The sequence below is a fragment of the Myzus persicae genome, unplaced genomic scaffold, assembly GCF_001856785.1.
Source record: "Myzus persicae strain clone G006 unplaced genomic scaffold, MPER_G0061.0, whole genome shotgun sequence".
NCBI classification, from domain to species: Eukaryota; Metazoa; Arthropoda; class Insecta; order Hemiptera; family Aphididae; genus Myzus; species Myzus persicae.
The window spans coordinates 190,410-218,321 of record NW_019103307.1 but is presented as its reverse complement, the minus strand read 5'-3'; the positions used below and the strand labels follow the sequence as shown (position 1 = coordinate 218,321).

The 27,912-nt window shown below is 29.9% G+C and overlaps 1 protein-coding gene across 2 annotated transcripts; it reads right to left on the bottom strand.

Moving 5' to 3' along the window:
* Positions 1-360: 360 nt before the first annotated feature.
* Positions 361-27,381, bottom strand: LOC111034223 (putative fatty acyl-CoA reductase CG5065). 2 transcript variants are annotated; one of them, XM_022315335.1, is made up of 9 exons: positions 13,744-13,933; positions 9,797-10,003; positions 9,471-9,719; positions 6,833-6,978; positions 5,740-5,849; positions 5,440-5,638; positions 4,345-4,584; positions 3,375-3,632; positions 361-2,881 (listed from the first exon to the last, which is right to left on the bottom strand). In XM_022315335.1, exons 1-9 carry the CDS (start codon positions 13,783-13,785, stop codon positions 2,785-2,787), a joined length of 1,548 nt encoding a protein of 515 aa, XP_022171027.1. In that variant the 5' UTR covers positions 13,786-13,933; the 3' UTR covers positions 361-2,784. The 2 variants fall into 2 exon arrangements, with proteins under 2 accessions (XP_022171027.1, XP_022171028.1); XM_022315336.1 differs by lacking the exon at positions 13,744-13,933 and adding an exon at positions 27,275-27,381 and having other exon boundaries at positions 2,785-2,881.
* Positions 27,382-27,912: the final 531 nt, after the last annotated feature.

The window sequence follows — 27,912 nt, the reverse complement described above, 5'->3', positions numbered from 1 at the left end:
CTGATACGTAAACTTTAGAGCTTTGTTCTTTTCTTTTATATCAGCAGTCAATCAAAAGAGTGATATCATCTTTTTTTTTACAATTACAAAAATCTACATATGTATAATTATTCGGTAAATTATCGTTAGACCGTTCTTATTGCATACTTATTATTATTTTCCTCTTTTCGTTCTTACTTCTAAGTAAATTTTAGAGGACGACATTATTCCAATCAAAAAATAACACAGTTTATCTTAGTACATTTAATTTTGATAACAACATTATAATAGTACCTACATATAAAATATTTTTAACAAATAAAATTACAAATTATAATAATAATTGGCAAAGATAGTATTCAAGGATAGGAAAAAGCGTCGTAGGTATACCAACTTTCATTACTTTGGGCATATCACATAAGACATAACACACATAATCATAACAATATACTTTGACATGAACTCAAAATGTCTAAAAACCATTTAAGTAAAAGTATTGTGTATTATAAAAGGTTATAACCTAGATAAACTATGCATAAATCATAAACAGTATTACAAGAAATTATAAACACTGCCAGAATTGATTTATATAGGTACCTAATATAATGTAATATTGACGATGACCGCAATAAGTATACCTATACAGTAAATTAATAACGTATATTATGTTCTCGTTGAGCGAAATAATAAAAGCGTATAAAACCGAATCATGTGCGATTTATTGGAGTGCGCGTCCAAGTGTATATTTCGTGCGTGATGTGTTGCGTATAATATAATACATGGTCAAATAAAGGACCGATGAAACAATTCCGGTAAAAGATAGGGTACAATGACCACGTATGCGGTATTTAGCCGTAATAGACTATCATCGTTCTTCTTTAAGCCGAGCGTCAGACGTGATTTGATTTACAAAAATATAGATCTGCGTTTGAGTGGGTGTGTGTGTGTGTGTGTGAGAGAGAGAGAGAGAGAGTACACCTAACAAAAGATATAGATCGCGAATATGACCGTCAGGGTGGCTTTGTGGGCTGCACAGTGATCGATCATGCGAGAGACTCTATTATATAAACGACTCGTGATGGTAACGCCGCCGCCGCCACACACCAGTACGCGGAATCAGATTTATGTAAAAATTTGACGATTCTTTGTTTTTCGTTTTATTGATCCTCTTACGGGGGGGAGAAACATTTTTTTTCACTTTTTGGTCGACAATTTTCTCCTATAATATCACATTTGACAGAGTGGTAAGTGCCCGCCCGGAGCGAGTGGTCGGACGAACAAAAGATGCAGCTCGGCGTTGTACTATACTATAAAAGGCACTTGTGATGTCTGCTTTCTTCTGTACGAACAATACGTTTAAATACTTTTAAGAGGCGCGTTTTCCTACCAGCGTGGAAGACGGGTGGCGGTGGTGATGGTGGTGGTGGCGGCAGCTGTAGGGATGGGATACAAAGCAGTCGAAACAGGCTTTTGTCATTTCCGAGGGGAGGAAACAACCGAGGCACTGCAGGAAAATGAAAGTCTACCATTTTTGAAAAAGGTAAAAACGAGTGGGTATTATATCAGAAAAATAAAAAAAACTATCAAGGTAAATTACAGTTAACCACCGTAATAATAATGCCTAATATATCGATAAATGATTAAAAAATTTCGACATAAAGTGAAAAAAAAACATTTAAACACAATAATAATACTTAATAGTACCTACCAAGTATAAAGCTGATAATAATAATAATATAGTAACTGTAACAATAACAATAATAACAAATATATCTCTAAAACATTTCAGGTAAAAAAAATCTTCTGCAAAGGAGAGTATGTTATATTATATTATATATAATTCAACACCATTACATACCACCCATTACTCCTTCCATAACTTGTCATAATTACTGAAATGATTTAACGGTTGCATAATATTATGTATGGTACACTACAATAACCACTATTTAAATACGTTGGATTGAAATTAAAGTTATTATTAACAAAACGTGTGTGCATTGGAAATATTTTTGGAGGATTTTGTCCCCTTAGCGATAAATTACGTAATTCGAACCGTTTTGAGCTGAGATATCGTCCGTGAAGAATTTTGTGCCCATATAATGCTTGAGATATCTCTACATTTTTTATTCAAATTTATGTCTAAAACTACGCGTTACATATTATATATGTCTTAAACTAGTATGAGTGCCTGAATTATATTCATTCGAAATATACTAATATCCTATGGCGTTCATGAAGTGATTATTGAAAACATGATATTTAATATTATATCGGACATCCCGCTGTGGGAGGACATTTTATTAAAATTATGTTCGAACGGCGTGCGGACGACGTTGATTGTACCATATTAACTTAAGTGACCCATCGAAAACTCGCATGGAAATCTGGCAAGTGTCAATTGCAACAACATAATAATAATAATAATATAAACTCACCCCTACGGCACTTACACGTGCACGCGCCGAGAGGGCTGTCGTTTTGAAAATGTCAACAGACGTGCGACACTGCAATTGCAGTTGTAGTTTTTACTTACACGTTTTAAGACTTTAAGTCTACGAACAAGGGAGACGGTACGAAAGGATAATGACACTATGACAGTGTGGCAAATTATAATATTACGATAATATTATATAGCCGACAGATTTGTTTGACCAAAAATAAATAGGAAAATAACAACCTTTACTTGGATATCTGCAGAAATACGATAATAATACGGGGAATGATATATCGAATAATTATAACAATACAGGTAATAAGGTAATAATAATAATAATGTACCACGCAAGAAAACGTCGTCTAAATTTACACGATCGCAGAAATCGTTTCGTACACCTTGTACAGCAGCCAGGCTACAAGAGCGTACTTCAGGTATATCACCACCAAGTCCAACACGTAAAGTCTGCATAAAAAAAATAAATAAATAAATAACACTAAACCGTTATCGACCGCTTGTCTTGATTGGGGGTGCGTTGTAGGGTGGTAACTCATTTACACACACATGTACAATTTTACACATTCGTTGTGACGACGACCCGCTTTAGTAAGAAATTATAAAAAACGATGAAAACCCATTTACAGACAGACCCCCAAGGCCCAAGTAAAAAAGCAAACTTCTATACAGGATGTCCAGCTTTCCATACCAGATGACATTCACTAGGTGAACACTTGTAGTTTTATTAGTATTAGTCTGTATAATAATTATACCCACAAAGGCGGGAAAGTTTTTTAACTCGATTAAGTTAAGTTAATATATGCATCAATCAGAAAAGTTAAATGTCAAGGGTTAATTAATTGTTGATTAACTTAGTTAAGTGTTCCTGGAAATGTGGGCAAACTGCCTGAACCAAGGCAACTATTATTGTTCCTAAATTTGCGTTGAAAAGAGTGCTTACACTTTCAGGGTTTTTCTGGCCTTGGGTATGGACGCAGGGTCTTCCTTCAGGCAGTACTGACGAGCGCCCAGAATACAATTTCTGAAATAAACATCCATGTCCATTTTCTCGAAATCTATGCTGAACGTTTTTCGGTCCACTTCGGACAGGCTATCCCGGAGCGCCAACAATCGGTCGTTTGTGAAGTCCCAATTGCGCAACGTGAAATATTGGAGAACGCGAAGGCCGTCCGATATCTTTTGCTGAACTCTGATCATACTGTATACAAAAGCATAAAAAATGATGTACCATTTTTTCCGGAAGGCTCGTCGGTGTATCTTCGTTTTTATACTATTATGTATTAACACGTCAAAATAAAAATTATTTATTTTGGACTATATTTTGGAGGACATCAATTATAATTACATGATTAAAAAACCGGCTATCTGGTATATTCTAATGATATCTTAATAATATTTGACAACAATTTCAGTTTTTTTAACATTTTTTCAATCGTATCACTCTATACGCTAATTACTTTTAGTTAATTAATGATATATAAAAAAAAAACCATAAACTGTGCTTACTTTAAAGATGTATTAAAAGATTTTTAAATCTTAAATATGCTCCTAAGAAAATTACTATTTCAAGATTTTTGATAATTTATAATAATAATTATTGTCCAATTATAAATGTTTCAGGTACCTATTATTATAATATAAGCATACAATTTATAGTCAAGTTTTAAATCTTAAGATCCAAAATTAAAAGTATTATATTTTTACTGCTAGAATTTATATTACATTTTTAGGATTTCAAATTTTAACTTGTAAACAGGAGTAAAAACCTATTTTGAAAATTAAATTTAACAATAAATATTGTAGAGTAATCCGGTAAAGATTTCTTAAAATATATTCCACGAACGTGTTAATAATAATAGTTTTGAGCCATATACACAGCTTCTGTTTTGAATCTAAAGCATTATACTCACAAACGCTTTTGGCCGAGCAAAAACAAAATTCCGTCGATAAGGTAGGCTGGTATCCAGTGGTAACATATCACTTTATAAGTGTGAATGAATCGGCTGGACGTCAGCGACCCTGTGGGATACCACAACATAAGCTCGAAAGGGTTTTTCATCGTCTCTTCTCTGCCTTTGGCCATAACGGCTTCCCAAGTCATTGCATTTAGATTGTGCTGTGTCAAATTATACACGGGAACAACGTTGGTCCTGTACAACACAAAATATCTAATATTACGAAAAAATACTAATAATATGCACATCGGTATGACGATGTACACAAACACGTGCAATCGAAAAAAGTGTGTCGCTCGATAGCATTCGTTTAATTATTTGCAATCGTATGTAGGTAGTGCATAACATCATCGATTGGTTAGAATCTCGATAGCACCAGAAATCATCACTGTTATTAGTGGCATATATATATTTAAATAACCCCATGGTTTTTTTTTTAATTAGCTTATTATTTTGATTGACAGTTACTATCGTATTTTATCAGTACTTCCAATCAGTAGTCCTTTAATATTTGGTATATTAAATTGGACGCTTTAAGAAATACTAGTAAAACATATAATTATAAGAAAAATATATTTTATAACAATAAAGACGGTCTATAATCATTATAAGATCAAAATCAGAGTTGAAGAGTTGCATTTGCGGAAAGCAAAATTCTCAAGGCTAGAAACTTTTTATAGTTTGAAAACCTATATTTTAAGAAATACCTTGTCCCAATTTAGCGAGCTTACTAGATATCATTGAATTTTATACAAACTATACTGTGTACTTGCTATAATTGTCATTAATATCTGATGATGTTTTGTTCATTAGGTAGAAATTTCAAAATTATTTTGTGTAACGGTTCATTTTTTTCATACGAACAATATTAGTAATATTATAATTATTGCACCCGTGCCGCCAGTTGCTTTTCTGAAAAGAATTGTTCATTTGTTCATAATCTACCCCCCCCCCCTCCAATAACATCGTTTGTATACCACTGGCCATTGTGTCTATATTATATTGTTATTATTATTATTGCGCCGCAGCTTCAAGTCTGCAGATACTTGCTTTTGTTTGGTGATTGCCGTTTTCCACGCGATTACAATCACGGCGTTTATTGCAAAGTCCACTGGCACGGCTTCGGCGGTATATTCCGAATTGCAAAGTACGGACCGGAGCACGCCCTTGCCGCCCGCTGCCAATATTCCTGTGGGCCCGTTCAGATTGTCCACCCAGCCGGGCAGAGGTTCCTTGAGCGCTGGCGTCACTGCGGAAAAACAACTGTTGAGTTTTATTATTACTCGACAGCCCCCCCCCCCCCACCACCAACCATCACTACAATATACCCCATTCAAACGATCACCTCACCTATTGAAGGCCTTGCGATGACGACCGGAAGCTGGGGATAAAAATCGGCGACAACATCTTCGGCCAGGCGTTTAGAAAACGTGTAAGTGTTCGGATGTGGATTTATCAAACTGCAATCACACGTTCGACGTTTTCACTTAAGTACAAGATAACTGTTATGTAAAATAACTACAGTGATTTATAATAGATGACTGCGCAATCGGTACGATGCAAATGAAAATCTGTCAACATTGTTGCCGAGGAAATTGCATAAGAGTTGCGACGATTGTACGTTTATAGTTAGGTAACCTACAGCAATGCACATGTGCACGCTAACCGTTCGGGCAATAGTGTGATACCATAATACAGGTAAGAATCGATCTAAGTGAAAAGTTTCTTCAAAAATATCATATTTCCTATCACGTATTATATACAGTGGAAAAGAATGGTATGATAAACCGTTTACTCGATACATAGCTTATTTAATGAAGCTAGATATGTATTTTTTCTCATCATACACATTTTTGTTGATTACAACTGAACAATCTTTGATGATGAGTAAAAATTTCAAGTCCCAAAAATCGAGTACAAAATTCTTATATGAATAGATACACAAATATGCAACACCATTTCAGCGCCATTTTTAATCACCAGAATATGTACCGCATGATTTTTTTACAAATTTAGCACCGCCAGAGCTGCAAGAGTTTAAAATGTGTTTCATATAAATATTGTTCATTTGATTTTATAGTACAGGTAATATTAACTTATCATCAAAACTTGTTCAGCCATGTAGGTAACTTATAAGACGCACCATCACGAAGAGTTCGTGCAATTACTAGTTGTGAACTGACATTCCATATGATATTATGGTACATAAAATAATATATTGCACCAGTGCAATAATGCAGTCATATGGAAAAAGCTAATAGAAACTTTATAACAATATAAAATATTCATAGCTGTCTGATGGTGCACTGATTGCATAATTTCGAGCAATGGTAATAAATCGGACTATATTATAATAATTATAACAATATAGTAAATCGTAATGTACTAAATTAGTAAATAATTAATTATAATTGTAATGGGAATGCAATATTGTTTTCCTTACTGAGGCGTGACCATCTTGATGGAGTTTTCGTTGAGCCAAGACGGTAACCTCATTATGTTGTATGCGTCGAAAGTCGATTTGTGCACTTCCTCGTCTAACGTGTCCAGGTCTACGTGACAAAACGCCGTGGAGAAATGTACAAAAGCCTGAAACATTCACACCGTTGCATTATACCACGGCTGTCATCCTATAGGTTATTACTTATTACGCGTAGGTACGAGCTTGAAAAACTTTATAATGCCACTGTTGCGACCAAATCGCCGCAGTCTTAACGAGAAAACGTGATTATTGCCACATTTTCGATGGGTACCTATACGTATTTATTAATAGTCGCGCGTTGGGCGATCAACAACTTTTTGAAGTTTTCAACTCCCAAACTGGAATTGAACTATTTGTGGTCGAAAACGCACGGAACCGTTGCCGTAATCGTCCAAAAGCCGTATATTATTATAACTTTTATATACCGCATGCTAGCATCGGTTGGATGTGATTTGCTAGGTACTCAAACCAAATATTTCGGCTTATTTATAACATAGGTATCATACTAAGATTTCCATAACTGCGTCTACAATACATGATTTCTATGCAGAATACATTTTCCGAAATCTATGCGAATTTATAAGAAGGTACCTTACGTCATTAACGTGTCTCTACACCCAGTGAAGTTTTAAGGAGGGGTGGACCAAAGTGGGAATCTAGATAAAAAATGTAAGTGAAAAAAATTCCACAGTAAAAATATTCGGAGTAAAATTGTCCAAAATCAAAAATATTCATGGTAAAATTGTTCAGAATAAACATTTACTTATTTACTGACCGTAGTAAAGTTGTTTGGGATAAAAATTAGAATACAATTTACTACATTGTTTTATACTTTGAAAAAATACAAAAAAAAATATTTGTTGCTTATTTTAAAAAAGTCTGTTAGTTATTATTTTTAAAAATTGTCTTTACCCACGAGGTATCTACTTTATTATAATGCTTAAAATAAAATTTCAAAAGAAAAAATCAGATAATTAACATAAACACATATTACTTACTAAAAATGTATTAAGGTCATTCAACATTTTTGTCCATAATTTTTTCATAATTTTTATACTCCACGCATATTTTTTAAATTTTTCTTGAAAATTAGCATACCTACATTATTTTTTTTTTTTGCTGGATTATGTACAATTTCTCTTTGACCTAAATTAATTAATTAACAACAATAAATAAACTAACTGTATTAATGTTCTTCATTTATTCCATTACAATACTCTCATTTATTTGATTTCAGACATCCTTAAACTCGGACATTTTCACCGAGGACAATGGACATTGTAGTAGAAAAAATATTTCGATCTTAACTTATCTCGATAAGCTTCGAGAGGTTTTGGTGCCAAATTGTATCTATAATTGGTACTTTTTGGAAGTCAAAATTGAAAAATCCCCAGTACTTTTTAAAATAATCGAGAATCATAAAAAAAAATCGAACATCTATTAAAAAAACTGTAATATTATTATTAAAATAATATATTGTTTGGTGTCAATCGTTACCAAAAATGTTAACACTCTCCTCACTCAGAATCGTTTTTCATTGTATAAAATGATTTGTCATTAAATTAAAGTTTAACACATCCATCGAAGTGACCTACTCAGTGTAAGGTACGGGCGACACCTATATTTTTATACAGAAAAGCGGTTTCCTACTTGACGGTTATTTAAATATGGAAAGCGAATAAAATTAAACGTGCCAAGTTTATATTATGTGTATGTAAGAGTTTTTTTTTAATATAAATATAAATATATATATACATATATATAGTATAATATATATTTTTAATTTATTCATATATATAATATAATATATATTTTTAATTTATACATATATATATATATGAATTAAAAGATATCAATGTGGTGGTTATTAATATTCAATTTTGTATAAAACTATTGTGGAAGGGTAGTTGTATGGTGGTATATTCGTTACACGGCACCTAATATATTTCACATTTTAAAATGGTTATAGATTAGGGTTTTTCACTCACTATCCCATTCAATTTCATAGCTTATTTAAAAAATAAAAATAAAACATTTCTGTAATTCTATATAAAATGAAATGTCAATAACATAATATTTTTTGAGAAAAACAGTATACTAGTAATTTTTTTATTTTTATTTTTAATGTTAGTTTCTAAGACAACCAATTTCATACTTCAAAGCTTTGTGCGAAAACGTTGACATGTGAATGGTTTACATCGGTCAGACAATTTTTTTTTATTCGTAGTAGATAGATTGCATGGTTAATGAGTGTTCTGTGTCAAAGCATCATTCTGCGATTACTTATTATTATTATTATTATTATTATTATTATTATTATTATTTTTTACATAACATTATTTGATTAAAATATTTAAAATCATGATTAACGGTACATTTTACAAGGCCAGGCATAATTAACTGTACATAATATATAATATAGGTATAATATATATATATTATATATATATATGTAATATAAACATTTATAAGTTTATCGTGTCGACAAAAAAAAGATGAACTCATATTTTAGCCATGGTCGATAATAAATTTATATTATATTATTTTGGTCGGTACTAATATTATAATCATATACCTACAATATAAATTGTATTATTACCTCTAAATTTTGCATTTCGGAACATAACTCGAGCATGCGTAGCGTTCCGGTTGTATTCAAGTTTATAGCCTCGGACAGTGACGCGTCCAAGTTCAACGTAGCTGCTCCGTGAAAAACAATCGACACTTCCGATATCAGCCTTTCCTTCATCTCCTGTGTGATGCCTAGCCCGTCCATACCCACATCGCCGCATACCACTTGCAACTTGGACAACAGCGATTTGTTTGTTTTCCTAATGGAATCAAACAACTATCACCGAAATATTGTAATCTCGTTGAATATTAAGGTATAATATACGCCTATTACATAATGGATGACATTCTCACCGGCGCTTTTATGATTTCTTGGTATCGCAAAAGAGCAGACTTGCCTCTTTTCGATCTTATCAACACAAAAATGTTCTTTATTCCAGGACAACTGTACAACAGTTTCCAGACAAGCACTTTTCCCATAAGACCCGTACTTCCAGTGACGAATACTGACCGGCCGTTAAAAAACTGAGGTACAACGCTTTTTTCCATCTTGGACTCGACCTATTTAATCAAACGGATAAAAACATAATATTAATATTATGCTCACACGTATACGTTTTTATCGTTTTACGTATTATACAGTTTATTATTATTATTATTTTATTAGTTTGATAAAGGCTTCAACAGCACAGTTAGCCTACATTGACCTAAGATTCAATCATTTATATATTATTCCCTATACATTTACTAAAATCATATTTATTTGAATAATGTAAAATTAGTATCCTACTTAATCTAGATTTTAAATTTAATGCCGTAAATATAACAGTTGTATGATGTATAAGGGTACAAAAAATACTAATATAAATTTGCCATTATAATATCATTATTTAATTAACGTACACGAGATGTCGCTAATTTAGTGTTACACCGATAAATTAAAAGTACATGCATAAATTAAACTGTTATTTTCGAGTTAGTCAAATTATAATTAAATTACTAATTCAAATCTCAATAAACGAAATAGGTATATCATTATTTAAAACCTATTTGCATCATAAACGACGGACGTTATAAAATAATTGTATAAATATTTCAAACTAATTATACAGATTACATATTACGGTGTGATAACAGTAAATTACAATACAAAATCAATTGATGGTAATATTACTATAATGACAATAATAATATAAATATATGATATTATCATACATAGGTTTGTAGTTAATGACAGTACCGAGGTCAAAAATAAAAAACTGTCTATTACGGAATCGATCGACGATGACCGAAAGTTGAAAACTAGTTTGACTATTACGTTATACGCTATAAGCTACTATTTAAGTTATGTGGGATAACTATATTATTAAAGTTGTGTGGGATAACTATACTATTAAAGTTATGTGGGATAACTTATCATTGAAAATTGTTTTTATTTTTTGATTATATTATGAAAATAAAAATAATAATAACAACACAGTATTAAAATATGCACACGAGCGTCACGATTTCTTCGCTTGCATAATATTATTATTAAGTAACAGGTTATTACTAATATTATTTATAGTCTATGCAAAGACGGTGTTTATAATAATAAAATCTAAAAATAAATAATAAATTAAACCAATAATATTGTGACTTGGTGTGGTGCGGTGTTTGGCTTCAGTCACTGGTTCTGAAGTCAAGCATCAGCAGGTGTCACTAGTCCCCGGATGGGTGGCCACCCAAGTTTAAGTGACAAATCCTCGGCACACATACACGTGTTCTAACCAACCTTACCCTTTCTCAAAATAATAAATCTACTAAATATCCCAGGCTAATGACCTTAAATGTTGAGACCTCAGCTCAATAAAAAAACCAACAATTACAATGCATTGTATCTTGAATTATTTTCTCATCGAATACGATGTGTTTTACATAACTGTAAAATGGTAAGCTACGAACAACATGCGATAACTACAAATGTTTCTATATATGGAATAAGGAATAGATAGTAGACACTTCGAATATTGCATATATTATCGTTTGATAATGGTACATAATATTTATTATTGTGATGTGAAATAGTAAAAGTTTAATCATCAATGATGTACAGATTGTACACTACTACACTGTACGGTGTATTAAACGGTAAGGTTAGATAGGCCTCTTTGACCTCCTAAAGTAATAACATAATATTATTAAGTAACATTTTTACTGACTTTATATACTATATTAGGTTTATTACATAATATGTTCTATATTATTATTATGTTTACTGTTTTGGATATTTTAACGTTCGTCAATTTTATGTCATATGTCTTCAAAAATGATTTTAAAAAAAAGTTAATCTAGAGTTGCTTAAAAGCAATAATATAACAATTATTTATGTTTGAGTTATACACAAATACATTATACATAGTCTGCGATAACGTCTTATAAATGCAGTTTCCTTACAAAACGTGTAAAACCAAACATGGTTAGAAACTTTTGTACTACAAAATTATAAAGTGACACTCCGTCAATAACAATTTATAGAAATTGATATGGAGAAAAACAATCAATGATCGAGAAGAAAATTCTATTTCGAATAAATATACTTACATATTGTTTTTAAAATAACAATTTCTGAATTAAAAGAAAACAATAGAATTATAAACATGAAGCTTTACTCTGAAGTGTACTTTTTATTTGCTGTCATCCAAAAATCTTTTGTGAAATCAAAAATTGACCTGTTCGAGATATTATATTAGTGTTCAATTATTTCAAAACTAAGTGGACTGTGCAAAAGTACCTACTTATTGTACCGAAATTAAATTATTATGAAAAATGTGTACATTCAAGCAATACTTAACATGAGTACATGACATTCATACGTGGATAAATAAAGTAAAGATTTTCGATTTTGAAATTTGTAATTTATTGTACTTACAACATAATATAATATGAATACAAATATACAAGTATTATAACTAAGTATTATTATAGTATTATATAATTAGTATAATACAATAAACATATAAGGGATCAGTAAAAACATTTACCTACCTACTCATTATACAATTTTATCACTCTTATATTCATGACAATTTTGATTTAGTTAATAGAAGTAAGGAAGTTAAATAAAAAATTGTTTAAAAAATACAAAATAACGTTCACGTTTTCAAAACATTTAAATATTAGTCCATAAAATAAATACATAATACCTAGATATATTCTATACGAATATTTTATTTTTTTTACAATTGTTTTGTGAAAGTTAATTACTCGCGAGATGAAATTCTGGAACAACTAGATATTTAATGATTTTTATTTTTAGTGTATAGTTCTTGGAACTCGATTATTTTAGGCCGTAAATTAACTAACTTTTATTACGAACGTGATAAAACCTAAAAATTAACCAATGCCAATAAAACAAAATACATACATCGCAGCTTATTTTATACCTCAATACAGAGAGAGTGAGAGAAAGTGGGAGGACACTAGGGGCGAGGATTAATTCTTCGAATGAATAATAATACCTTATTAACTAATCTTTGGAATTAATTTTCAAGTACTTATCCAAAAATTAAACGTGAGGAATATTGTTTTATGAGTCTCGTTGTTCTTTGTATGTTTTAATTTATAGAATTCGCACATTTACTAATCACAAATGCACTAATGTATGTCACAATATTCAAATCTTACATGCAGATCCAAAAATGAAAATAATACTGCAAAAGTGCAAAAATAGCTCTCAAATATCTTACACTTTTTGTTATGTCTTTTAAATTATCCCCTCTCCCCAAAAAGAAAAAAGAAATAAAAAAATACATAATTGTCACGGTTCTTCTCACCTCGTAATCCTTATTTTTTATCTAAGGGCCGATTCATACGCGCCACTCTGACAACGGCGCGTACGAACGTAATCAATGTAAACTAAAAACGCGCTCGTACGATATGTCAAGTATGATACGTGTCCATGTGAAACAGACCTAAGACTCTGCATGGTAGTTTGGTTAATGAGGGGCATTTCCAAACCAAGTTGTTTTCAATATTAAGCCATATTCTATAAATACCCATCACTTATCACAACAAATTCGTATAAATTGTGTAAATGAGTTAAAGAGAAAAAAGGAATTCGCGTCTATCGTTTCTGTGTACACTGTACAAATACGAAGAAATAATTTCAATTCTACTCAGAGGTATGTATGATAATAATCGTTTTATAAATCTCGCACGGGATAAAATGCAACCATGTAAGACGTGCATTTTATGTATACGTTTGTTCGATACTCATATTACACAACTTACTGAAATCGTATTGGTATTATAAGACTTACAGTTTGAGTAGTAATCAGCGTCCCATCGGGTGGAAACCACATGCGTTGGCAGGTTTAAAGAATTTTAACTATAAGCGTCGGTTTTTGCACTTTATCTACCAGACTCGCGGTTTATGGTGAGATTAACGAAACGCAAAATAATATAATATGAACTTATACGCGTAAACTTCTCTAATGAAGATAAATTATGAACTTTAAGAGGTCTCACGGTAGTGCTGGTAAAAACGAAACTGGTTTGTATTTGTTTAGTTTGCAGCCGGAGAGTGTAATGAAAATCACCCGAAAGAACGTCGCAAAACTCGTTATACGATCGTTATAAAACCTTATTCCCGGTATTGGCACACCTATCTATTCGAGTGAAAACAATAATAATTAACATTTCACATTTAGATCTCGATCCTTACGCACTTGACGATTTGTTTATAAATATAAGGTATTTTAATACAAATTATATACTTAAATCGTCGATGTGCCCGATGTATTATTCTGCAACAGTCATAATTTACCATCATGATTTGGTTAAAATATTTTACAAATCATATTATCCAAGTCAGTTTTACAGTGATCTAGTAAAATTTAATATTAATTACTTAGTTAAAAACAAGTCGTTGCATTTTTACGGTGTTTCGAAATACCAATAAAAAAACACACCGTTGAATTCGTTGCATATGTTTTTAAAAGTAAACCGTTAATTGATACCAATTACCAAGTAAAATAAATTGGATCTGAATAATAATAAGTACCTAGCCAATAGGTACATGCTAACTTTTAACGAATAAATAAAATATACACTTACGTGAAAAAACAACTAAGAACGTTTTAATAATTTATTGAATTACAATAATAATTATTAACTATTTCATGGAAGTAAAAATAAATACTACTCACTACTCGTTAGTATTTTAATATAGGTACCAATATTATATAGTTATATTTATTTAAGAAAAACGTTTTGGTATACAATATTTAAGTATCGTACATTCGTACAGTTCAAACATCTTTTTGTACAAAGGAAACAAAGTAGATAGAATATAAAATATAAATTTGATGTCATGTAACGCTAAATTGCATAGGCATAAAAACAAATTAAATGCCAGCATACTATTACTACCTATATATAGGGATGCCGCCCCGCTCGACGGCATCCCCTCGAGCTATTTTCAGGCTATTAATTCTACGTTGGTAATATTCATCGATTAGGCCAATTAATTACTGTACCTTTTTGTACAGATTGTAAAAAATGAAAATATCTAAATAATCTATAACCTAACTTACTATATACTCCAGCTGCAGCATTTTATGTCGGTATCTAGGTAGGTATGGTTTTTTTTTTCAAAAACTGGCCGGCAAAACTTGAGTTTATATGGTTTTTAATTTCAAAAGTGTCGAAGACGTGTTTCGTCCATAGACCTATTCATATAAGGATTGCCATTTTTCCACCTCATCAGTCTATCGTGTATAATATGGTCATCAAAATTGTATATTATAGAGGTGTCCATTGTGCATATACCATATAGGTATACTTTGTTCTATACTAAACAAGAATTGTGTACAACAACACGTCTTATTTCGTGTCGTGAGAGGGCGTTATAACTAAATGGTTATAATAACTGATAGCCAATTTACCTCATGGATGAGCTGTTGTCAATTCTTGCAACTTGGTTATTACATGATGCCAAAAAATGAATGTCCAATCACAGTGCGATTTGATCAACACGACACGACATAAATGTGAATGCGCCTTAACGAACGGCGTGCAAATACGTTGTGGTGATGTAGTCTGTCATGACTAGTATAGAGTATGGACTATAGAGTGGCCATTTTAAGAAAATAAAAAACGGAACAGCTGTTATTCCCCGTCTTCCCACCCCCGGAAAAAAATTTTCATTGGCCCTCGATCCTAGTTCCAAGAAAACTGTTATCTGTTATTTATAACTGAAGCAGAGTTTAAAATACACCGTGCACAGTGTTTTGTTATCATACACGTAACATTTTGGAAGTAGACGTTTTGTGGTGTCTTGGTTACTAATGGTAATTAGAAGTACAATTGTATTACCACACGGTATAAAGTTGAATCAAATTCAACTTTGTGTTATCATTGGTAGACTCGGCATACCATGAATAAAAACCAGGTTATACCTGCTATCAAACACGTGGTTCAGCCAATCAAGATATCTATACAAATGCACGGAACACGGTTCACGGTGTATTGGAAACTCGGCTTTGACTAGAATCTAGTATATCTAAGGAGATGATGATAGTAAGGGACAGTCGTGGAAGAAATATGTCTATGCGTTTTTATTTATCTATTATTTATTGTGGTTTTAGTAATAATTTATTGTGGTTTTAGTAATAATGAGAACTAGGTAATGATTATTTCATGGAGTAAATAAAAATATTAAAGAACTCCAAGATTTTCAAGAAAGAATTTGGAGTGTATTGGTACTTATCGGGTCAATTTTGATCGTTCAAGAAATTACACGTGCAATATACAAGCGATACGTACCGACCCGTATCGGACTCGGACTCCGATACTAGGTGGTACGTAACTATTCCGTATCGATACGTATCGAATTTTTCTTCTTGAAAATCTTTCTGCTTCCATTTTGCCCACCATCTTTCTCTATTAATATCGGTCCCGATTTTCTTTCTCTGAGCGCAGTCTATATATTAATAGGTCTATGCGGTTTAATCATTAAATCCCGTTCATATTCCCCTATAAATAAAATTGTGTCTACGTTTGACAGTAAAAAAAAAAATTATTTGGTTATTGAAAAATATTTTATCGACATCAAACATACTGCAATCAAATAAAATATAGTAAGTTAAAATCACGTCCATCAATTATGATATATAATTTTATATATTATATTTATTTATTCAATAAAATACAAATATTTGAAATATTGTTTCTATCAATTCTATCATAATATTATGTTTAGCTATCTACTGTATACGTCTTGTAATATTATTGTTATTAATATAATTAAAGTGCACATCGGACATCTATTTGGAAAGCTCAATGCTCAAAACACATGTAACGAATGTCCAATTATTACTTATTGGTACAACATAATATTATTAAAATATTTCTTGGGTATAACTAAACTCGAGTTGTTAGTAAAAAGTTAGAAGATATCATACTGTACTTTCCGTTACCGTTCGCATGGAGTACCTATAGTTGATTGATGGTCTACAATAATAATAATAAAAAAATGAAACACTTTCGCCTGGAGATAAGCTACTCTATTCCACTTATTGCATAAGATTTTAGGGCTATGTGGCGATTTATAATTATATAACTGTACTGCAGTATAAAATAATAGTATTATTAAAACGCCGAAATTAATCAATACACGGGAAAACATAATAATAAGTTATATAATAAAATAAAAACTGCACATTTAAAATAACAAAGTACAATTATTAGCGTATATAATTATGAATAATTTAAATTAATCAATATTACAGACGAGGTATTAGATTTAATTATAATAATTAATAATACCTTGTACGTTGTATGTTAATATTGGTAAACACGATTTTATTAATACATTTTCAATTTAGGTGTGATACAATACATAATGTTATTATAGTGGATTTTAGTTCTGTCATTTCCAAGAATTTATCGAATATGCAAATTGCTAAGAAATGTAATGCGAAGAGAAAAATGCACTACGTTTAATTTTCGTACAGGCGTAGGGTAGATATACCTAATAGTATATATGATAATATGTTTTTTATTAAAAATTTATAAAGCATAAAAACTGATCATTTTAAAAAATATTATAAAACGTATCTGTAGGTACCTAGCTATCTATAAAACGTATTTCACACAAATAAACTTAACGTTGAAATAATATGCTCGCAAGTGTCTCAGATAATTCGTTATATAAAGATATATATAGGTATTTACTGTATAATATATTTGTAACGACAAACTTCAACACTTCAGGGTATTTGTATTTTGATGACTGACAAATGTTAGTCGATAAGTTTATCAGAAACGTATTCCAAGAAGGAATCGGATGTTGGCTATGTCACTTTACACTATCTGGACTTGAAGTCCTATGTACCTACTCGTAACTTAAAGTACCTGGAGACTGTAATTATTGATAACTCTATTCGTCTATTCTGAAGGGCTATGACTTGAGTTCTCTTGTATCTACCATTACACTATAGTGCTGATGTTTACAGAACGATAAACGAAATATAATGTTTAACTATATCATAAATAACTATTAAGCATAATAATTAATTTATAAATATTACAACTTTCACCTAAATGGTAATCCTAAGCTTGTCTCCTTGATTGGAGGAGTCACTCGAGACGGTGAACTTGACTACTAAGAGTAATTAAATAAATATTAAAAGCAAAAAAAAGAAATTCATATTTTTCCAGTGGCGGTTCGATTATTAACTGTCATTAAAACATAAGAATGTAAGATTAACATTTTACCTGAGATGATTATCATGGCATGTCTCCCTACATATTAAAATCCTCTCTTAATGTATGCTGACTTCTATTGAAATATGCCGTATAACAAAAACTGGATTTGCAGCTATAGTAATGACTACCCTATATATATATGATTTTAATTTGTTTTTAATGAATTCGGAAATTGATGTGTGTGATAATTCTGTTAGTGTGTAGTTTGTACAAAAACTACTACTAATATATGCATTGTGATATCGTAGAGTAATATTGAACATTTGAAACAGTTTTCATTGAACTTATTTTAAAATCCATTATTTTTACTGCCCATATAGTTATAGTACAGTAATATACATTTGACAATGTTTTAGTTAAACAGTTTATTCCATTTGCAAATTATTGATAAATTCAATCCCGTGAAAATCTAAATAGGATTAATTTAAATGCTTGAACAAACATTACAAATGAGTGTTGTTTTTAATTATAGTCTATAATAATATATACCTAGTGGCAAAAGCCATTTAAAATTGATATTTAATAAGTAAACCATATTTCTAATTAAAATAGATTATAAAACAGAATTATATTTGTTAGCCATGATTATAACAATATTATTATAACATGGATAATTTATGAATGTACAATGTTGCAGGTTAAAGAAATCATTGAACCGAATAATACAATAATTTAAGAGTTAAAAGTATTGAATAGCTTTGTTTAAAAGTTACATGTTTTAATAGGATTATTAAAAGTACAGTATGTATTACTATTTATTTTTGGTGTTTCTTTTTTAATCTAGTTGTAAAGTGTACTTACAGTTGAATTTGAGTACAATAATCATTATAAATGTGAAACAAAACAAAAATTGAACTCTTGTTGATATATAAATAATATTGCTCAAATGAATGCACATAGTATATTATATAGGTACGTATCTATATGTAATAATATTACGTATATTGCATCACCAATATATATCATGATCAAAAAATCTTCTTATAAACTATTGAATTATATGAATTATTTATTAAGTTGGAAGGGTCATATAAAAAAAATACGTTTTCTCCGAGAATGTGCAATTTGAAATTTTCCGCTACAGACAATATTATTACAACGGTACATAGCTTTGAGCGTTAAAATGGGGTTGATATTTTTTTTAAATTTGTTACGGGCTGGAGTAAAAATCCATTAAAAAGATAAGTGTAAAAAGTTCATACTACGACGGGACTAAAAACGAGGATACTATAAAGAGGATAACAAGTGAAATGACAAGTGCAACGACTGCCGGCCAATAGAAAGCACTGTGTATACTACACCACTCCAATATGTTGGAAGCAGCCACAACGTCGAAATAACAAGCACAGGTGACAACTCAACTTAGTTAACAATAGGAAAATACAATGGAAGAAACGAAATATAATAATATTTTAATGTAGCCCAATGAACGGATTTGTTCTCTTCATATATACCGCCAAATAAGTTACGTAACTAATTATTGTTATGAAACAATAAAATAATGATTTTAATTTGATATTATTATTTATGATACTCTATATCTATATATAGTTATTATATTATAAAATGTGAAATGAGTTTTTTACCAATGGCTAACCTCAGAAACTACTAGGCCGATTTCAATAAAAGTTATAACCATGTAGATTCCCAGAGACTCTGAGAATGTTTTAAGCTTCTTTTTCAACCCTTATATGGGGTGGCTTATTTCGTTTTAGCTTACGAAAATCGAATAATCTTTTGTTTACATATATATATATATATATATATATATATATAAAGGGTTGCCGTTGGTTACAGAAATAAAAAAGAATGTATGCGTTGGACTAGCCGACCCATGCGTTGATATATGGGATTTTTTTTCAATAAAATAAATTAATACTTTATTGATTGTTTGTTTGTTATTCAATTAATGAACAACAAAATAGGGTATGTCACTATGTTTATAACTTATAGACTCAAAAAACTAATCTATCAATCTCGACGAAAGTTTCAGAAATATATCAGGTGAATTTTGAGTGTAAATATAGAACCACGTTCGAAAAATATACCAAGTGGTATACTGCTACATCCAATCCGCCATAAGCGAATTGCCCATCACGGCTGAATTAGTTCACAAGGCAATAGGTCCGCCGATGCCGATTCACACGTGAACTGAGGTACGTTTAAATCTAAGTACCTACACCGATGTAATGCCGTATTTTATGTCTGTACGTTTTTGTTCCCCCCGAGCGAAGTCTGTCGGGTATTCAGCATGTATAATAATATATAATTTGGTTCTAAATGGTATCGACAAACAATAATTTATAATTAGCCAAAACAACATGGGGCGTTACGTAGTACAAAATATCGACTCTATAGTCTATATTCGAAATTTCCACTCGAATGCACACAGCTTTATGTTTGAGAAAATAACAATGTTATGCAAACGTGCACCACGTCGAGTGTCTCACAGCTATTGAAGATTTTAATAATTTTAATTACCTACCTAGCTGTTGCAGGTATTCCGACAAATATATTATACCTATTTATATTATATTACTATGCTATGTGCGTAGTGTAAATTACATCAATTGGCGAGGACAAGTAACAAATAATTATCGAAAAAGAAAAATCATAACAGTCAACCAATGCTGAAAAAACCAATATGATTTCTCTAATTTATAAAAAAAAAAGTAACCATTCAACTTTATGACTGATTCTTTTATAAACGTAAACTAATATATTAGTAGTTAGTACACACTATAGTGTACATAAAAACTTCGACGATGTTTTTATAATTTCAAGTATAATCCACTTGGATAAAACAATATTAAGTTTTAAAAAAGTCTGAATATACATGTTTAATAGGTACACTGATATATTATTACACCTGTTATATAGCTAAAAGGATATATTAGGATTAACTTCAGTTTGTTGCTTAATTATAAATTTTTTTATACAAATAATCATTTTATAAGGTATTTGAATCGATGAATTTCAAAGAAACGACTGTATAAATAATTTGATTAAAGGGCAAAATTACATTTTGCAATGTTAGTCATAGTTGATTTCATATTAATATTAATGCACCTGTAGAATGACCCAAAATTCGGTTATCTCAAAATCGTCTTCAATTTTTACAATTTAAGTATCAAAATAACTACAATTAACTTTTTAAAATGATTATCATTAAATATGAGCACACGTTATTTTATGAAATGTACTCATCAACCTTGATCTTAAAAATTGTAATGTAATTATTAATATACCCATTGAATGACCCAAAAAATATGGTTACATAAAAACATTGTATGAAATTTTAACTGAACCTATAAGTATCCAAATTAACTGTTTAAATTGAATATCATTAAATACAAGCACTTGTTATTTTACGATATGTATTCAACCTTGATCTTAAAAACTGTAATGTAATTTTCTTAATGATCTCTTCTATAGAGCTTAGATAAAATCTTAAGTACCTGGCGTCTGGCGCTGCAGAAAAAAGTTATGTAATTTATAATTAATATACATATTTCGCACATGAATCCGTGTTATAAAAATAAAACTTAATCTTTGATGGTGATCGGGTATGGATATAACTTATACCCAACCGTTTAATTAAATTAATATAATAAACAATTCTAGATTACATCAAAACCGAACAATATAATTATAAATATTAATAAATTCAAAATTGTATACCTGAAAATAATAGTTTATACAATTTCAATACCAATTTGCTGTGTTGGGAACGAGGAGTAATAATTCGAGCAATTGAGGTGCGATATTCTAGAGTTTATTGAAAAAAATATTATTTTCAAGATCTAAGACGTATTAAAAATGATTTGTAGCAGAGATGGCGAAAAAAAAATTATTAATTAATCTAAATTAATCACCGGAAGACTTCCAGTACCATAATATATTTATATTAATCGTTCTAACAAACGAATAAATCGGAAAAATAATTACAAGTCACCTTTTCGTTAGGTACATGTAATACATACCTATACAATATTATGCTCAACAAACGGGTTTAAAAGCGGATGTGGTGCACTCAACTTGTATACAGAGTCTTATTGGAATTTCGGATTCTCGTTTTTCTATCGACATCGGCATATAATATACTTTCACTCGGCTAAGTCTCAACTCTGTATTATTGTGTGCAGGTATCTACATCATATTATGCATATGTGATAAGTTTTTCTTTTATAAAATATAATAATTATCATAGCGTATCCGTTTACACGATGATGCACTGTGTATAATATCATACACATACCTATCTGTCATTCCTATCGGTGTATTAAGGTGTTTATAATAAGAACACGAATTAGGCACCTTATTATTATTTAATTAGAGCACATTTACTCTCGTCTAAAATTATTCTCACCACTCATAACTATTGGTCACGAATTAAAACGCAGTTCAGTTAATTAATAGGTATAGGATATTCAATCAAGTCGAAAATAAATAAACACTATAAGTGTTATTTTGATTTAAACGAAATTATTATGTATACAGCGTTTGTGGGTAGGAGCTGATATGCGACTACCGACAAATTACAAAAACTAATCTGAATATTTTTTTATATTCACGCAAATAGTCTTTATGGTTTTATACGACACGCCCACGTACACGCCAAAATTAATTTTGGTTTTATAAGTACATACGTGTTCAGTACAATAAAAATTATAAGAATAAATAAAATCTGTATGATACAAAAAATAACACTAAAATAGGTACCTAGTGAATTGTGATAAATTAATAACTCTCGTATTTTTGGTAATTATTTGTCTGAAATAACTGTATCATAGATAGGCTGAGTTTCATAGCAACTAACACTACCTACTTTTGTATATAATAACAGTTTGATTGTAAGTAAAAATTAAAAACGACGTAAACAATGTCGCGCAAATGACTTTATTTTTAAAATTAAGTATGAACCTAGGAACATTTTTTTTTTTTAAATTAACTTTTCCCAATCGGTTTATAACAATATAATACGAGTACCTACAGTTCCACATGCCGTGGGTCAACTTATCCATTATTGTGGCATAAGACTGTTATGGTTTCATAATTTCCACGGTAGATGATTCAAATATGATTTGTAAAAAATAGTTTAATTGCAATTGTTACTTAGATAACAATATGATATAAAAACAAATTTTTTATTTCGTGTGTGTGTATGAAATACATTCTGCACTATAATATTTCGTCTAATCTGATACTCCAACTACAGTGATTTCACTAAAGAAAAACACAGTTTTTGTTATCTCGCAGTTTTATCCGTCAGACCGTCAATGCAATAAAATAGTCTCATTTAACTTCGTCTTCCTTTTTTTTTAAATATAATGTTAAACAATTGAACTATAAAAACTGTGTGATGTTAAAAATATCTAACAAAAAAAAATGTATGGAACAAACGATATCTGATTTAAACTGAATTTATAAAACTCTTATATGAATATAACATAAAATAATTGAAAAACTATTTAAGTGAGCAATAATAAATTGTTTTCTAGAACACTTTGAGCAAACGCCAAAATGTATTGTATTCGTTTAAAATATTATTTAAAAACAAATTATAAATGAAAACTCAATACAGGAACAAACGATTTAATAAGTAGGTAATTAATATTTTGATTATATATATATATCAATACCAAGCGTCGGGTTCTATTATTATACAAGGTGATTTTATTAGAGGTAGACACTAATTGTATCGACAAGTATTAACGTTTTTGTTCAACATGATTTGACATCAAAAAAAATTAAAATACAATGTTTTTGGAAATAAAACATTTTTCTTTTTAATGTTCACTATTTTTTTAAATTATAATTTTTAAGTTTTTACTTTTTTCAATGCACCGTCTTTTTAATTTTATATTCCAAAGCAGAATATTTGTCTGAGAATTTCCATATACCTATAAAAATCGAATTTCGAGTCTGCAGTTAATGATAGTAAGTTGTTTGTTGAGTAAGTGAGTTGAGTAGAATTGCAGACCGATGAATATTCTGCTTTGGAATGTAAAATTAAGAATGTATATTGTAATTTTAAAATTAAAAACCTTAAAAAATAAAAACTATACATAAAAGTTCAATTATTAAATTATTTTTCAAAATAATGGAGTTAAAAACATTTAAACATATGATAATTTCAAAAACGTTAATCATTTGTGATTTATTATGAGCTTGTTCACATCTAAAATCATCACCTTTATACAATATAAGTACCTATACGCGTAGTTGTCACTTGTGTATGCTGCGAAAATTTACAGTAAAAGAATAATAATGCTCACACCTTAAGGTTCGGCGAACATTATATATAATATAATAATACTATAATACGTGCAAAAGCCGCTGGGGATCGAAAGTCGCCGTCTTATCCAAAGCCCATTACGTGCTCGTAATTCGGTCAAGAACAATGTCTTCCGGTACATTGGGTCTAAGGGATCCGCTCGACCCATTAAGCTTTCGCCCCATCCCGACGGATGCTGCTGATTATTTTCAAACTGTTGCTCGTGAGCAAAAACACACAGCGTGCTACAACATCGTTATTTTTATCACGTAAAGCAAGTACCTGGTCAAAGGAGGAGTAACTTGTTTTTATTCGCGTGGTTTTCTTCCATTTCATTTTATAAGACTCGGCAAGTCGATTATAAAGCCAACTACTGGATAGTAGTTGTAGTTATATAATACTTTCGATTTACTCGGAAAACTATCGTCGATAGATTTACCAAACTTGTGCGGTTAATTTATTTTTAATTATGTTCAGTATTTCAGTGGATATATATGGTTATGCGATAACAATTTATTGGCACACTGTATTATATTATGGATATTTAAGAATTTACCAAGTATATAGGTGTAAGTATATAATATATAGTATAGTGTTATTATAAAAACAGAAAATTTTATAATTTTAATATTTTCAAGGTGAAATTAATACATTTTTAGTAATTTAAACTTATATGCTTGTACAATTGTATCTTAAAACATTATATTGAACAACTTTTAAACAAGTTGACTTGTATAATTAAAATGTCCAAGTCTTCTAAAATTGTAAAATATTTCAAAAATATTCGTATAACATTTATACTTAAAAGTTAAATTGTTGAATTTTTGAATACCTAGTCTATATATTTAGAAAATTATAAAATACTTTTAACTTTGTGCAATTCTAAAATAAATATACAGTAAGTATACATTTTATTTTCCTAACTAATTATTAAATTGAACTAGTTCAAAAAAGTTAGTTTTATGTTAGCACTTTTATGTTTTTAGTATCTTCACTTAATAAATCACGAATTAATTAAAATTTAATCCTAGTTAAGGTAAGGTAACATTTTTTATACAATACAAAATACTTAATTAAAATAATATACTGTCATTTCACAAAATCAATTAAAATATTTACTGACGACGCTTATTATTATAAAAATTATCTTATCATCAACTTCTAGAGGGTTTCTGAGGTAAAACGGATCTAATTTGTACTTGGAGGGGATTAGGTTATGCTAGGTTAGGTAAAAACTAAAAATTTCCCAGTATTTTTTTTTAATAATCGAGAAAACCCCAAAAACAAGTAGGTATGACATTTTTATTAAATTTTTATAATAATTGTTTGGTAACCATGGACCATGGTATACTCGACACTTACTGTATACATAAAAGCGGTTACATATACTCACTTGCTTTAGTTATAATGTTATATAAAAAAATGTAATCGTAGGTAGGAACTTGAAACTTTTAGAGTGCGGTTATTATATTTACTTGACAGTTGACACTATTCAACATTTTCAGATTAATTTTACACAACTAATAAATTGACACCGGTCAACACACGTATTATGGTGTTTATTTCTAAGTTCATAAAAGCTAGTAATATTATATTAAATGATATTATCGTTATAAATTACTGTACCTATAACATATTATTATGCATTTTGATTTGACAAATATTATTTATATATTAAAATTTGGTACGTTGGTGTTGTGTAGTGAAATGTTTTTAGCCAAGTTAAAACCTATAAATTGAATTTGACTAACCTTAGTATAAACTGGTTTTCTTACAATTTATTACACAGGTGTTCATTTCATTTTCACCATTTTCTGATTACAAATATTGACGACTTCCGAAAATAGAAAGATTAAAGTACCATATGTGTTTAACATTGTTCAAAGATTGGGAAAATATTATGCCAATGTATATAATTATTTCACTCTAGATTTAAAAGATAAGAAAACAGAACATGCCTGTCGCATGACGAACGATATGTTGACTAAATAATATTATTGTTGTTTTATATAATTATATAAGAAAAAGTAAATCAAAATTGACTTTACTTTATAACAATTTATTAGAACTGAATAAATGTATGAGATTTAATAGAAATATATTACTTTTGTTTTACCATGTGTAAGGCTTGTATTAACAAATAAGTAAAAAAGTATGTATTTATCATTATTATTACTATAGAGTATAGACATAATATTATATTTTAATTAATTTTTTTTTATTTGAAACTTTATGTTCTACATAAATTTTATCAATATTAAAATGCCTTAGGCATGAAATCTTTTTTCATTTCTCTCAAGTTTTAATCGTACTTGGTCGCTTTCGAGCACATACCGCAAAGCGTCATTGAATGTATACCAAAAAAGAATTGTTTCGCTGAATGTTGAGACGCTATTTATTACGAAATATAACAGAAAACCAAAGAAAAATAAATAATTTCCATGTTATACTTATTTTTCCTATACATAAATATCGTAATGCGAATATATGTATTATAATACAATATACTACATAATATATATATATATGTATAAAATATATGTATGTAAATAATAATAGGCGCACGAAAAATAAGTCAGGAAATTATTATTTAGTATTATACACCGTGCATATATAATATTATAACGTAAAAATATATTTGGAATTTTGAAATTTTGTTAAAATAAAATATATTTTGTTAGAAATTCCTTTTTTTCTTGTATTTATTTATATATTTATGGTAAGCAGAATGTTAATCTAGCAAGCTAAATTCATCCAAATGTTTTTGTACTATTTATTGTAAAAATAAAATATTTAACACCAACCTGATTAAAATCCACAAAGTTCGTCATCGAGTATAGGTTATCTTAGAGAATACGTTTTGTTTACAGAGCTAGGTTCACTGTGACTCGTGTGCGGAATTCTGAATATATTCAAAGAATATACGGCCGATGTAGGGAGAAAGTTAACGATCCGGTCGGATGCTTGTTCTGGGTCTCCCCCACTCATATGCGCTCGATTTGATTTCATAATAATAATTCCATGTTATTATTATTTCATAAATATAATCACACGTATCATCGTTATGATGAATTTGTTTGCATTGAGTAATTTTGTCAAAAGTGGGGTCATCGCGTATAAAGGAAGGTGGTATATCACTGCCACCCTATAATAACAATTATCGTGAAACTTTCGGCCTATACTTATCCATTTAATGGTTTCTTAAAATAGAAAAAGAATCACTTATTTTGTTCAGTAGAAAGTCGTTTTGTCTATGTTTAGTGTGCATCTTCTTGATTGCTACATGCATGGCTTGCACAAACGCAAAAGCATAAATAGAATATACCACGACAAGAGACTTGGATAGTACCTAACGGTTTTGAAAATTGCCAGTGGCCTGTAATAGATTATCTACGTATTATATATCTACTGGTTAAACTGTCTTGTTCCGTATTCCATAATG

Coding starts and splice junctions, on each gene's coding strand:
- LOC111034223 (XM_022315335.1), bottom strand. CDS start 13,785: ATGTGGTTTCCACCCGATGGGACGCTGATTACTACTCAAACT. Junction 10,004..13,743: donor CGCTGATTACTACTCAAACT/GTAAGTCTTATA, acceptor TTGATTAAATAG/GTCGAGTCCAAGATGGAAAA. Junction 3,633..4,344: donor TTGCTCGGCCAAAAGCGTTT/GTGAGTATAATG, acceptor TTTTGTATACAG/TATGATCAGAGTTCAGCAAA.